Genomic DNA, 14,905 nt, shown 5'->3' on the forward strand with positions numbered 1-14,905 from the left:
TGTGTATGACCAGGATTGGGTAAGGTAACCTGGTGATGAGCATGAGTATGACCAGGATTGGGTAAGGTAACCTGGTGATGAGCATGAGTATGACCAGGATTGGGTAAGGTAACCTGGTGATGAGCATGTGTATGACCAGGATTGGGTCAGGTAACCTGGTGATGAGCATGAGTATGACCAGGATTGGGTCAGGTAAACTGGTGATGAGCATGAGTATGACCAGGATTGGGTAAGGTAACCTGGTGATGAGCATGAGTATGACCAGGATTGGGTCAGGTAACCTGGTGATGAGCATGACTATGACCAGGATTGGGTAAGGTAACCTGGTGATGAGCATGAGTATGACCAGGATTGGGTAAGGTAACCTGGTGATGAGCATGAGTATGACCAGGATTGGGTAAGGTAACCTGGTGATGAGCATGAGTACGACCAGGATTGGGTAAGGTAACCTGGTGATGAGCATGAGTATGACCAGGATTGGGTCAGGTAACCTGGTGATGAGCATGAGTACGACCAGGATTGGGTAAGGTAACCTGGTGATGAGCATGAGTATGACCAGGATTGGGTAAGGTAACCTGGTGATGAGCATGAGTATGACCAGGATTGGGTCAGGTAACCTGGTGATGAGCATGAGTACAACCAGGATTGGGTAAGGTAACCTGGTGATGAGCATGAGTATGACCAGGATTGGGTAAGGTAACCTGGTGATGAGCATGAGTATGACCAGGATTGGGTAAGGTAACCTGGTGATGAGCATGAGTATGACCAGGATTGGGTAAGGTAACCTGGTGATGAGCATGAGTATGACCAGGATTGGGTCAGGTAACCTGGTGATGAGCATGAGTATGACCAGGATTGGGTAAGGTAACCTGGTGATGAGCATGAGTATGACCAGGATTGGGTAAGGTAACCTGGTGATGAGCATGAGTATGACCAGGATTGGGTAAGGTAACCTGGTGATGAGCATGAGTATGACCAGGATTGGGTAAGGTAACCTGGTGATGAGCATGAGTATGACCAGGATTGGGTAAGGTAACCTGGTGATGAGCATGAATACGACCAGGATTGGGTTAGGTAACCTGGTGATGAGCATGAGTATGACCAGGATTGGGTCAGGTAACCTGGTGATGAGCATGAGTATGACCAGGATTGGGTCAGGTAACCTGGTGATGAGCATGAGTATGACCAGGATTGGGTCAGGTAACCTGGTGATGAGCATGAGTATGACCAGGATTGGGTAAGGTAACCTGGTGATGAGCATGAGTATGACCAGGATTGGGTAAGGTAACCTGGTGATGAGCATGAGTATGACCAGGATTGGGTAAGGTAACCTGGTGATGAGCATGAGTATGACCAGGATTGGGTAAGGTAACCTGGTGATGAGCATGAGTACGACCAGGATTGGGTAAGGTAACCTGGTGATGAGCATGAGTATGACCAGGATTGGGTAAGGTAACCTGGTGATGAGCATGAGTATGACCAGGATTGGGTAAGGTAACCTGGTGATGAGCATGAGTATGACCAGGATTGGGTAAGGTAACCTGGTGATGAGCATGAGTATGACCAGGATTGGGTCAGGTAACCTGGTGATGAGCATGAGTATGACCAGGATTGGGTAAGGTAACCTGGTGATGAGCATGAGTATGACCAGGATTGGGTAAGGTAACCTGGTGATGAGCATGAGTATGACCAGGATTGGGTAAGGTAACCTGGTGATGAGCATGAATACGACCAGGATTGGGTTAGGTAACCTGGTGATGAGCATGAGTATGACCAGGATTGGGTCAGGTAACCTGGTGATGAGCATGAGTATGACCAGGATTGGGTCAGGTAACCTGGTGATGAGCATGAGTATGACCAGGATTGGGTCAGGTAACCTGGTGATGAGCATGAGTACGACCAGGATTGGGTAAGGTAACCTGGTGATGAGCATGAGTATGACCAGGATTGGGTCAGGTAACCTGGTGATGAGCATGAGTATGACCAGGATTGGGTCAGGTAACCTGGTGATGAGCATGAGTATGACCAGGATTGGGTAAGGTAACCTGGTGATGAGCATGAGTACGACCAGGATTGGGTAAGGTTGGACAGACTAAGTGAGAAACAGGAGGGAAGAAGGGAAGTCCTGGATTGATACTTAGCTGAGCTCTCTACTCCTGCAACTCTCATTAGATGAAAGTCAGCACTAGCAACTGAGATTCCAGGGAATGTAGGCACTGGGGTCCAACAATTTCAGAAATACCACTGAATTTTTCTCATATTTAGACAGTCCAAGAATTTTTAGAAATTCTCTTGCTGAGATGACGTCCCTCCTGGAAATTCCTAAAACACCGTCTGGTAAGACAAGACATTGTATTTGGGAAGAAAGGCCTATCTTTTGTCTGTGTCTATTAAGCACCCCTGGAAGACAAACATTTGTGAGGGTGTCAGACACAATTTATAAAGGTTCAGTTTGAACTCCAGCTGGAAGAGTAAAGTTGAGACCTTTAGTGATTCCAAGCACCTGCATATAGACTCTGCAGTCAGCAAGTTGTTCAGACAAGAAAAAATGTAAATGCCCAGAGTTTGACTGTGGCCACTACTAGGGCAAGGCATTTGGTAAACATTCATGGTGCAGTGAATAACCCAAAAGGCAGGTCAGAAAACTGACAGTATGCACTATACATAACAAATCTCAGATATCTCCTAAAACAATGAGCAATTGGGATATGGTTATACACATCCTTCATGTCCAGGGTGACCATGAAACAGCGGTCCTGCAGAAGAAGAAACATTGTCTGCAAGGTGAGCATCTTGAACTTGGAGACCTTGACAAAGGTATTCAGAATGGACAGGTCAAACGCTGATCTCAATGAAAGCTACTTTTTGGGAACCATGAAAATTCTGGAGTAGAAACTTTTCATTCTGTCAGAAAGATGAAATGGTTCTATGACCCCTGAGTCCAGAATTTGCTGGAGTATAGGAGGGAAAAACAAAGTCTGGTCCAGCCCCAATAGGGCTTTCAACTTCATGCTTGATTAAGAAAGTATTCGGCATATATACTATTCTGTCTAGATGATCTGAAGCTATAGATATCCTGCATGCAAACTTCCATCATATCTAATGTTTGCATAGTTGTTCCACCCCTCCTGAACTGCCCTACCAATATCCAGCATTTAATATGTTACACATTTCAGAAAAATCCATATACAATATAGAATATGTTTTATATCAGTGTAAACACTTCATCTAGAAGTCCTGTGCAGACTGCCTCAAAGCCTTATACTGGTAGTCTGTCTCCTACAGGCTGTTGAGGGGAGAGCTATGCCTGGCATATTCGGCATTGTCAGATACCACCCTGATGGACCTCCTGCATAAACAAACAGCATCAGAATTACCAGATATAAACAGTTAAACCTTACTTGTGGTATAAATAGGACCTGCTGGAGAGACAAATATGTATCCCAGAGACTACACTGTTTCTGGAACTGGCTCCCCATCCATGTGAAGTTTAATTCCTCCCTAACCCAAATCTAGTGTAACTTGAACAGCTGAATGGGGAGCAGGAAATTCATCCCTTATTTGGCACCTATGTCTTTAATGGACACAGGCAGCCTGTAAACAGTTCATCTCCCAAACCCCTGCTTACACTGATCAAGTGTACCAGGACTTGTCAGAGCCTAGTACACACCAGTGAACCTAAGGTTAATCCTGCTGCACAAAATCTTGAAAGTGTTAGCCTTTAACGTATGACTGTATGGAATAACTCCCGTGGTCATGTGTCCTGTTCTTATAGTTATATTTAATTATATTCTACAAGGGAGTCTCCCTGCTGGTTTTGTAATCACTAGTTGCTTATTTGTGATACTGTCATGTAGGTGTGTATATATTTCTGGAGTCTTCATTTCAGAATGCAATGACTAGGTCCAGGCAAAGTCGATATAAAAACAATACAAGTAAAATGATACTGAAAATGTCTAAGTAGTGCAAGGAAGGACTGCCAAAGATGTGCATTCTGGAGGAAAAGGTGGAAATGGAGACGAACAGAAAGGGAAAGGAAAAGAAAAACAAGAGTGATGAATTATGGGACACACGAAGTACCAGATGAAAATAAATAAAAGTCAGAGTGGGCATGTGTGTGTGTGTGTGTGTGTGTGTGTGTGTGTGTGTGCGTGCATGCGTGTGTGTGTGTGTGTGTGTGTGTGTGTGTGTGTGTGTGTGTGTGTGTGTGTGTGTGTGTGTGTGTGTGTGTGCGCGTGTGTGTCTGTGCGGGTGCATGCACCCTAACTAAAAGTGCTAATCTATGGGAAGTGCCCTGGAACAGACTGCATGTGAAAGTGGTGGAGACAAAATAAGTTTTCAAATGTCCATACTTCACATAGCAGAATTTTTAAAAATGGAAAAGATACAAGTAGTAGACTCCATATAGGTTATTTGGAAACAAAGGAAACACTGACATTTTTTGGCAGATTTCACAGTAGTCCACACCCTCTTTCTAGCTTCTTACCAATCACCACACATCTGCATTTTGTTGCATCTCCACAGAACACACCCTCTTTCTATCTTCTTACCAATCACCACACATCTGCATTATGTTGCATCTCCGCAGAACACACCGTATTTCTATCTTCTTACCAATCACCACACATCTGCATTATGTTGCATCTCCACAGAATACTGTTTCACTTTATGTGACTGCACTTTGTTCTGACATGTGTACATTTATTTTACAGAACATATTCCAAAAAAGTTTAACTGGTAGCCAGACCCTTGCAATTTATTTGTTATGAATGACAGTCATATTGGAGATTAATGTGGTTTTGCTCTTCAGATGCCAATAGTGTTACTTCTATATGATGGAAATGTTATATTTTAATGTTTCAGAAAAAGGAAGAGTAAAAGGCTCAGGGTTTATGCAAAACTTTTACATATCAGTAGTTAATGTTTTAAAGATGTTTGAGGAAATCAGATATCAAGTCTTTCAGCTGTGTTGGTTTTGTGACTTTTCTTATTTCACGAATTTCCGCAGCCTTCACTTAGAAGATATAGCTGTGACTTCGGAATCATTGAACTGGGTATATGTTTCTGTCCAAAACTTGACAAACTCACTCCTGAGGCCCTGCTTTGCAGAACTACTGTTCATCTTATGGTTGATCTCAAGGTACTCCTTGTTCTCTGCTGTAAACTGCTTCCACTGTACAGGTACCTTTGACTCACCTTTGTTGGGATCACTGTGGAGAAAAAAGCAAAAGAAGCAATGCTATGAATGTGCCTTGCAGCTACACATACTAAGAGCAAAAACAGATTTTTAAATCTCACGTATTTCATACTTTCCAAACAATATAAAATAATACTTCATTCAGTCACTCCTGGGAGAATAGATATTCTGGCCATATGGCATATGCTAGGCTACTCTGTGCTATTACATTGTCACACAGCAAAAGAAAGCAATAAATAAAGAAAGAAAAAAAAAAGTGAATAAAAACTGTGTTCAAAAGAAACAAACATAAATTTTGTCTGATTCTCTGGAGCTAACATTTTGAATGAATAGTTTATTAGGAAACCAGGCTTTTTGTTGAAACACAGTTGGTCAGTACTCATTTCTGCAATCACTAGTGTGTGATTTGCTGGCCTTGCCCTAGAAATATGAATTGAGTAAACCTTGGATTTCCCCTTTCCCCATAATGATGGGACTGCAGAGTTGTTATATGCAAGTAGTGAGGTAGAGAGGATGCAGCCCCCCCTACTTTATTGTTTTACAATATTTTGACATATGTAGCAAAAGAAGAAAAATGAACAAAATCAATAAAGAAATTTCATTGTGCACCTGATCAGGGAATTCCTGCTGCTTGGGTACCATCAATGAAATGCCTGCATTGGCATGATACATGGGTGAGTCAAAATGATTAACAAGCTGCTCTGGGAGCAAATAAGAATATATTTTTTTCAACATTACTGTAACTCATTTTACAGACTTCCACAGTGGTGCAGTGATAGTGTTGTTGCCTCACAGCAAGAAGTTCTCCCGTTCGATTCTCGGCTGGAGTGCGGGGAGTGCCTTCTGTGTGGAGTCTGCATGTCCTCCCCACGGTTGGGTGGGCATTTGAAAGACATGTGTAAATGGGCGTGCCTTCGTTGAAGGTTGAACATCGAGCTGGCACCTCGATGTTCGTGAAAATCTACTGCCAATCATTAGCAGACAGGAGTTCCGCTGTGGCGACCTCTAACAGGGAAAAGCCGAAAGACAACAACAACAACTTAACTCATTTTACGCCAACATAAGTTATTTAGGAGCATTATATAATAAGTCAGCATATGTTATATGGGAGGGGCAGCCTTTTCAAGGCAAAACTGTAATCGTTAAGAAAATTACTAGCCTTTCTTTTCACAAACGTCAGCACAAAATAACAGCAGCAGATCAGCAGACCTAGAAGAATTCATACATTTCTTACCTGAAACACATGAGGAAAAATAATAGTGGCTGGGAACTCAAATTTACCAGAAACAGACCAGAATAATAGTGATTCAACATTAGTAAGGTAATTATTTACAGTCTCACAAACCACAAAGGAGAATGCGGTCCCGGTCACAATAAAGGAAGTCTTCAGGAATTCAGTCCAATGCAGCCAAGAATAAACAAAAAATAGTTTATTACATGAAGCGATCCACAAGATAATAAATTCCACTAAAAGCGATACTCAAATCTATGGTTCCAGTTGTAAATTTGAGTATCGCTTTTAGTGGAATTTATTATCTTGTGGATCGCTTCATGTAATAAACTATTTTTTGTTTATTCTTGGCTGCATTGGACTGAATTCCTGAAGACTTCCTTTATTGTGACCAGGACCACATTCTCCTTTGTGGTTTGTGAGGCAGTGTTTGGTTACAAGTAATTATTTACAGTGTTTATTCAGGAACAATTGCTCCAGATTGCTAAAAACCTTACCAGGGAATGGAACATACTAAACATTGTTTGCATTCCTAAGGAAATGACTGTTACTTTATGTTGTGTTTTACCACCACTGATGTGGAGTGCTCATGGGAGTTTAAAGGTTAACTTGCTGCTAGATAATTATGCTAAACTGAAATCTAAGCCAATGCACAGAAGGATAATTACAGATTATATGGAAGCAAAACAGTCACTATGTAAAACTAACTGGAGTGAGGTGTTAATAGAAAATACTGCAGATGGAATATGGCAAGTTTTGAAAGAGAAATTGTTTGCATACAAAAAAAAAGTGTGCCATCTTACGTTCTATACTATTTAAGATTTTTATTAATGATCTACCACTATACTCTGGTAACTCTTTCATTATACAATATAGCAGCGGCTCCACTATAACCTGTTCTGCCACTACAAATGAAAAATTCTGTCTAATGCCCAATTATCCTTCTTTACACCTAGCTAAAAAAAATAATTATACCCTTAATGTCAAAAGAACTAAACTCATAACCTGCCATAACCACAGCACCACATTTTCTATAATAACCTCTAATGGCACTTCCATTTGAAATGATTTCAATATTGAAGAGTATTTCAGATGAGATCTTCACTTCCAGCAAGTGAATAAATTGCATCAAAACCTAGGTCAGGTGTACACAATGAAATCCTTCCATACTGACTCCATCAGGAAATGTATTGCATCCACTTTCTTTCTGCCTGACTTCTTATATGCAGCTTCTACCTTTACCAACCAAAAGAAGTGAAGGGCTACAACAACATTTCTAAATTTACCACCAATTTACCCATAAAAACCCATCACTGAATAGAAATCAGACAACTCAACTGGCTTGAATTGTCTGAGATTCTTAAATTCAATCAAGTGAAACAAGCCTAGAAAATCCTACACAGTTCTGAATCATATACCTGCCTTATTTCTCTCATGACATAGTGCTCTCTTTTTAATGCACTCAGTACCCCAGATAAATTCCTTGTTATTACAGTCTCGACCAACATTTCAAATGGGGATGCTCTGTATTCTTCCTTTCTGCCCAAACTCTGGAATCTCCTACCATTACATACTGTGCAACTAGAAATATCATCCAATTTAAAGCTCTTCTACAATCTGACTTCATCGACAATTAAATCTGCCACTGTTTTCCCCCAGGATAATCCCCCCAAGTATTTTTGTCTCTTTCCCTCTTACTAACTCTTCCACTTCAGCTTTGTTTCCGTTTCTGTTATTGACCTTTTCTCATTTTCTTCTGCCATTCTGCAAGCTCTCCTAACATCTATAAAATTCTCTCTTAAACCCACTTATTCAACCTGTAGTTCTCTCTACTTCTTTGTTTCTCTGCCTACAACGTTTGCTATAATGCATCTTATATATGTTTATTACAGTGTTGTAATTTAATATATTAGTGCTAAAATTGTAAATAGATGAAAGATAGATAGATAGATAGATAGATAGATAGATAGATAGATAGATAGATAGATAATATACAAGTCAGAAGCAATGGACCACTGTTATAATTGACCCCAGTTCGTCTCAGTACTGAAGCTCCTGCGTATGCTCTTTGGAAGATAGTTCTAGCTGCATTTGCTAAGGTTATTCCCTTCAGTTGTGTATCTTACCAGCACAGCTTAGAGAAGATACAGAGGGTAGAATTTACCTTTCTGTATTTACTGCCCACTACTGATCCAGACAAAAATAATAAATCCGGTTTATCTAGAAGTGCAAGTGTTGAATTGTCCAGTTGTTATATTACCACATTACAAACTAAACTCCAATATTTTCCTATTTATTAACAAATGAAAAAAAATAAAAAAAATGTTATCAGTGCAAAAGTTAAATGACTATGAGCTGTTAACTGCTTTTTATCTCCATGGATTTGATTTCCCCAACCTATTTTTGCCAATAGTGTGACTTTGAGCAGTCACTTAACCAAATAGTGCTCTGTGGAAACTGAGAAATTGGACTGCGCCCCACAGTGGTGTCCTGGACCACATTCCTAGCAACTGCCTATGAGCCTACGAACAACTGCTGCTAAAAACCAAACAATTCCACTGACTTCTGTATTCAGCAAATCTGAGACGGCGTTAGTACAAGAGGAAGCAGTTTATAAACTATTTTGCTTTTGCCTGTATCTATTCAGTCATTGAGTTGGCATATATAAATAGGTGATATGGAGGACACGGCCCAGTCACAAGGGTTTTGAGAAGCTTCCATTTTGTAAAAATACTTATTTGTGCATATTCTAGACTCAAAAAAGAAGAACAAGTTTGAGGGGATCTTTGTAGTTGCTTGATTAGAATTTGTTTTGGTGCATGTGATTATTTCCTGGTGATACAGTCTTCAGAGATTTCAGTTTATGGAGTCCTTTGGTAAGTGGGCAGCATTGTGTTGGTTGCCTATTATTATGTTTAGTGTGACTGGTTTTGTAATCAACACAACACCTGCACAATTATGATTTGAAGACTAACCAAAATTGTTTACAAAGTCGGTAAAAAGACAAGTAAATACTAAAACATTACAGTCTCAAACCTTCATAAAATAGTTGCAAGACATGATGTTTAAAGTCAAAGCATTATAGATTCCATCTGTGTCTGCTCTTACAGTGTCTGAAATAAGTCTGTACCACTAAGTACAAATACGTATGTACCACTAAGTACAAATAAGTCTGTACCACTAAGTACAAATAAGTCTGTACCACTAAGTACAAATACGTATGTACCACTAAGTACAAATAAGTCTGTACCACTAAGTACAAATAAGGCTGCAGCATCTTTTGAAAGAACTTATCTCTCTCTCTCTCTCTCTCTCTATATATATATATATATATATATATATATATACACACACACACACACACACACACACACACACATATATAAATTTATTTAAATATATATATATATTATATATATATATATATATATATATATATATATATTATACATGCATACACACACACAAACACATATCTATCTGTCTATCTATCTATCTATCTATCTATCTATCTATCTATCTATCTATCTATCTATCTATCTCTCTATCTAACTTTCTATCTATCTCTCTATCGATCTATCTATCTTTGTTTTGACAATGCTAACCGAGTAACACAAAGCCATAATTTCCATCCCCTGATGCCAGGAGACAGGCAAGATGCAAAGGATAAAGCTATAGTCTGTTTAACAAGATCAGAGAGGACACTGATAATAGAGAAGGACAGTGTCTCAAGGGCAGCTATCTTTCACTGCAGGGCCAAGGGACTGGGGTATTATTTTTATTTTATTATTATTATTATTATTTTAATTTATACTTGTTATAATAGACTAGTTAACAAGGACCAATTTTAGTCACTGGCAGAAATAAAACATAATCAAAATTAATGAAAAACAAACGATCAAAAAGAAAAACATATGATGTAATACATTGTCTGGAATAAAATAGCGACTTAAAATATTTAATGCCCTCATGAAATATTTAACAGCCATATACAAAGAAAACGAACTAAGACTGGCATATAAAACATCAGTTTACAATTTGTTAAAGCAACATTACTACATGTAAAGTAGATACTTATTTTGTGTGTGTGTGTGTGTGTGTGTGTGTGTGTGTGTGTGTGTGTGTGTGTGTGTGTGTATGTGCGTGTGTTTTGCATTTGTTTACTTAACTAGACAGAGTTCACAAGATTCCCATTTTCAGATGAGGCCTAGGAAGGAAAGCTCCCATTACAATGAATTGCAGACACACTTTAAGAACTTAATTTTATCAACAAGTTCACAGAAATTAGCAATGTTTAACACTATAATATAAGCATTTTTATGTTATTAGGCTCTCATCACATTTATTAGTAATCAGTTTTGGAAACTGACAACTATATAATATCGAAAAAGATGACACAGTTGAATGATTACATGCACATACAAAGCAGGTACTTCACTTGGAAATATATTCAGCATATTTACTAGTAATAGGAAAAAATACAAAAGAAAAGAAATTGGACTTGGAGGTGTGCCAAGTATGTACAAGGTATCAGTACATTGGTATCATTGTCATGTTTTACATTAACGTTACCATTGCATGGAGAGGAACTGCCTTAGATTAAATTTGAAATTGTTGGATGGTAATCCCTCTTAGGGACAGTGGGAAATTATTTCAGTGTTTTGAAAGTAATTTTGAGAAGTAGTCATTGCTGTGTTTGCTCTAGGAGCAAAATAAGCGTGTAGTTGTAGAATTCATTGGTGACCCTGAGGTAATGACCGAAACATAATGGTATATAAATAACGGGGGGGGGGGGGGTTGACATTTATTTAGATATTACAGGATTGAATGGCCACTGGTGCTGTGAAATTCAACCCAATTACTTGCTTTTAGTGAAATGTAATGGAGTATTCCTTTGGAATGACCTGATACAAAGTGGGAGGCAGAATGAAATCTTTGATCAAACTTATGCAGGACTGAGTTGGAAAGATTAGCTAGAACAGGGCAGTAGTAAAGAAGTGTAGGAAAAGGTATGGTGACTGGGGCTACTTTAGTGTGTGGAAACAGGAATTTATGAACTTGACCTAGTAAACCCAGCTTGCAGTTTGTTTGTTTGTTGTTTGTTGTTTGATGGTTTTGCTAATATAGATGTCAGATTTAAGACATGGGTCAAAAGTGATCCTGTGCAGTTTAAACGAAAGGATGCTTAAAATGGGCATATTTTTTGTCAAGTATTGTTAACATATGAGCAGGATCGGGTTTGTTTTGTCTTGTATAGGATGGCATTTACTAAGATTTATTTGCATTGATCTTTAGGCTGGAAGTAGTTAGCCATGTTTGGTTATTGAATGAAGTTTGTGAGATTTGCCATTTGTTGAGGTGGTAAGAGAGATGCAAAGCAAAGGGCGGTGTTATTGGCACATTATATTGTTTCCATTGTTTGATATAGCTGGGAAAAGATGTTTGTAAAAATGGTGAATAATAAGGGTGCATAAAGTGACTCTTTTGGGACAACTCTCAGATTGTCTGGTGCTCAGATTGGCTGATATCGCACCTGACTGCATTATTTTTGTTGTACCAGTAGATGATTGTTACTCAGGAACATAGCTCTCAACCAGTCAGAGACAAATCTCAACAGGATCAGAGACAAATCCAGAAGTAATCAGGAACAATCAGGGACACTTTTAAAATATTAGTTCTATTAACCTGAGACATTGACAGAACAACAGAATGTGAATTAACATACAGTTTCTGAAGTAAAGGAAGTCTATAACTCTAATTATTGTCTTTATTTATTAAGTATAATTCAACACATATTCTCCAAAGTCACCAATTTTAGGAGGGATTTTAGAGGGACGGGTTGTTTATGTGACATGTTGTAGTTCTGTAGAGCTTGTTTATGTGAAGAGTTTTAGTACTGTAGGAGCTTGTTTATGTGACATGTGTAGTATTGTAGGAGCTTGTTTATGTAAAGTGTTTTAGTACTGTAGGAGCTTGTTTATGCGATGTGTGTAGAACTGTAGGAGGTTGTTTATGTGAAGTGTTGTAGTACTGTTGGAGGTTGTTTATGTGACGTGTTGTAGTACTGTAGGAGCTTGTTTATGTGACGTGTTGTAGTACTTACTGTAGGAGCTTGTTTATGTGACGTGTTGTAGTACTGTAGGAGCTTGTTTATGTGACGTGTTGTAGTACTTACTGTAGGAGCTTGTTTATGTGACGTGTTGTAGTACTTAATGTAGGAGCTTGTTTATGTGACGTGTTGTAGTACTTACTGTAGGAGCTTGTTTATGTGATGTGTTGTAGCACTGTAGGAGCTTGTTTATGTGATGTGTTGTAGTACTGTAGGAGCTTGTTTATGTGACGTTTTGTAGTACTTAATGTAGGAGCTTGTTTATGTGAAGTGTTGTAGTACTATAGGAGCTTGTTTATGTGACGTTTTGTAGTACTTAATGTAGGAGCTTGTTTATGTGAAGTGTTGTAGTACTATAGGAGCTTGTTTATGTGACGTGTTGTAGTACTGTAGGAGCTTGTTTATGTGACGTGTTGTAGTACTTACTGTAGGAGCTTGTTTATGTGATGTTTTGTAGTACTTACTGTAGGAACTTGTTTATGTGACGTGTTGTAGTACTGTAGGAGCTTGTTTATGTGACGTGTTGTAGTACTTACTGTAGGAGCTTGTTTATGTGACGTGTTGTAGTCCTGTAGGAGCTTGTTTATGTGACGTGTTGTAGTATTTACTGTAGGAGCTTGTTTATGTGATGTGTGTAGTACTGTTGGAGGTTGTTTATGTGATGTGTTGTAGTACTGTAGGAGCTTGTTTATGTGATGTGTTGTAGTACTGTAGGAGCTTGTTTATGTGATGTGTGTAGTACTGTTCGAGGTTGTTTATGTGATGTGTTGTAGTACTGTAGGAGCTTGTTTATGTGATGTGTTGTAGTACTGTAGGAGCTTGTTTATGTGATGTGTGTAGTACTGTTGGAGGTTGTTTATGTGATGTGTTGTAGTACTGTAGGAGCTTGTTTATGTGACATGTTGTAGTACTTACTGTAGGAGCTTGTTTATGTGACGTGTTGTAGTATTTACTGTAGGAGCTTGTTTATGTGACGTGTTGTAGTACTTACTGTAGGAGCTTGTTTATGTGACGTGTTGTAGTATTTACTGTAGGAGCTTGTTTATGTGACGTGTTGTAGTATTTACTGTAGGAGCTTGTTTATGTGACGTGTTGTAGTATTTACTGTAGGAGCTTGTTTATGTGACGTGTTGTAGTACTTACTGTAGGAGCTTGTTTATGTGACGTGTTGTAGTATTTACTGTAGGAGCTTGTTTATGTGACGTGTTGTAGTACTGTAGGAGCTTGGTTATGTGATGTGTTGTAGTACTGTAGGAGCTTGTTTATGTGATGTGTGTAGTACTGTTGGAGGTTGTTTATGTGATGTGTTGTAGTACTGTAGGAGCTTGTTTATGTGACATGTTGTAGTACTTACTGTAGGAGCTTGTTTATGTGAAGGGTTGTAGTGCTGTAGGAACTTGTTTATGTGAAGTGTTTTAGTGCTGTAGGAGCTTGTTTATGTGGCATGTGTAGTACTGTAGGATGTTGTTTATGTGAAGTGTTTTAGTAGTGTAGGAGCTTGTTTATGTGAGTGTTGTAGTACTGTAGGAGCTTGTTTATGTGATGTGTTGTAGCACTGTAGGAGCTTGTTTATGTGGCATGTTGTAGTACTTACTGTAGGAGCTTGTTTATGTGATGTGTTGTAGCACTGTAGGAGCTTATGTGACATGTTGTAGTATGGTAGGAGCTTGTTTATGTGACTGTTGTAGTACTGAAGGAGCTTGTTTATCTGAAGTGTTGTAGTACTGTAGGATCTTGTTTATGTGGCATGTTGTAGTACTTACTATAGAAGCTTGTTTATGTGATGTCGCAGTACTTACTGTAGGAACTTGTTTACATAATGTGTTGTAGTACTGTAGGAGCTTGTTTGTGTGACGTGTTGTAGTACTGTAGGAGCTTGTTTATCTGATGTGTTGTAGTACTGTAAGAGCTTGTTTATGTGATGTGTTGTAGTACTGTAGGAGCTTGTTTATGTGACGTGTTGTAGTACTGTAGGAGCTTGTTTATCTGATGTGTTGTAGTACTGTAAGAGCTTGTTTATGTGATGTGTTGTAGTAGTGTAGCAGCTTGTTTATGTGAAGTGTTGTAGTACTGTAGGAGCTTGTTTATGTGGCATGTTGTAGTACTGTAGGAGCTTGTTTATGTGATGTGTTGTAGCACTGTAGGAGCTTGTTTATGTGATGTGTTGTAGTACTTACTGTTGGTGCTTGTTAATGTGACATGCTGTAGTACTGTAGGAGCTTGTTTATGTTCATAGGTTCATAGGTTCATAGGTAGGAAATAGGCTATTGGCCTAAGGGCCTACGTTAGCCTAGCCGACAAGGTTCCCTGGCTTATGCCACCCAAGAAAGTTATTTTCCTATGCCCCTGTTGAGCAGAGCCCCAGAAG

General features: G+C 39.0%; 1 protein-coding gene across 1 annotated transcript in view; it reads right to left on the bottom strand.

Annotated features, from left to right (window-relative positions):
* Window positions 1-4,735: 4,735 nt before the first annotated feature.
* The window catches only part of LOC122791049 (bile salt-activated lipase-like), a 299,760-nt gene continuing 289,590 nt past the window's right edge, over window positions 4,736-14,905 (bottom strand). Inside the window, exon 11 of the mRNA XM_044058827.1 lies at window positions 4,736-5,210. Within this exon, the coding sequence (XP_043914762.1) occupies window positions 5,012-5,210 (199 nt within the window). The 3' untranslated portion in view covers window positions 4,736-5,011. The remainder of the gene's footprint in view (window positions 5,211-14,905) is intronic.

This window comes from Protopterus annectens, chromosome 16.part0 (genome assembly GCF_019279795.1).
Source record: "Protopterus annectens isolate FY-2018-M chromosome 16.part0, PAN1.0, whole genome shotgun sequence".
In the NCBI taxonomy this organism is placed as follows: domain Eukaryota; kingdom Metazoa; phylum Chordata; order Ceratodontiformes; family Protopteridae; genus Protopterus; species Protopterus annectens.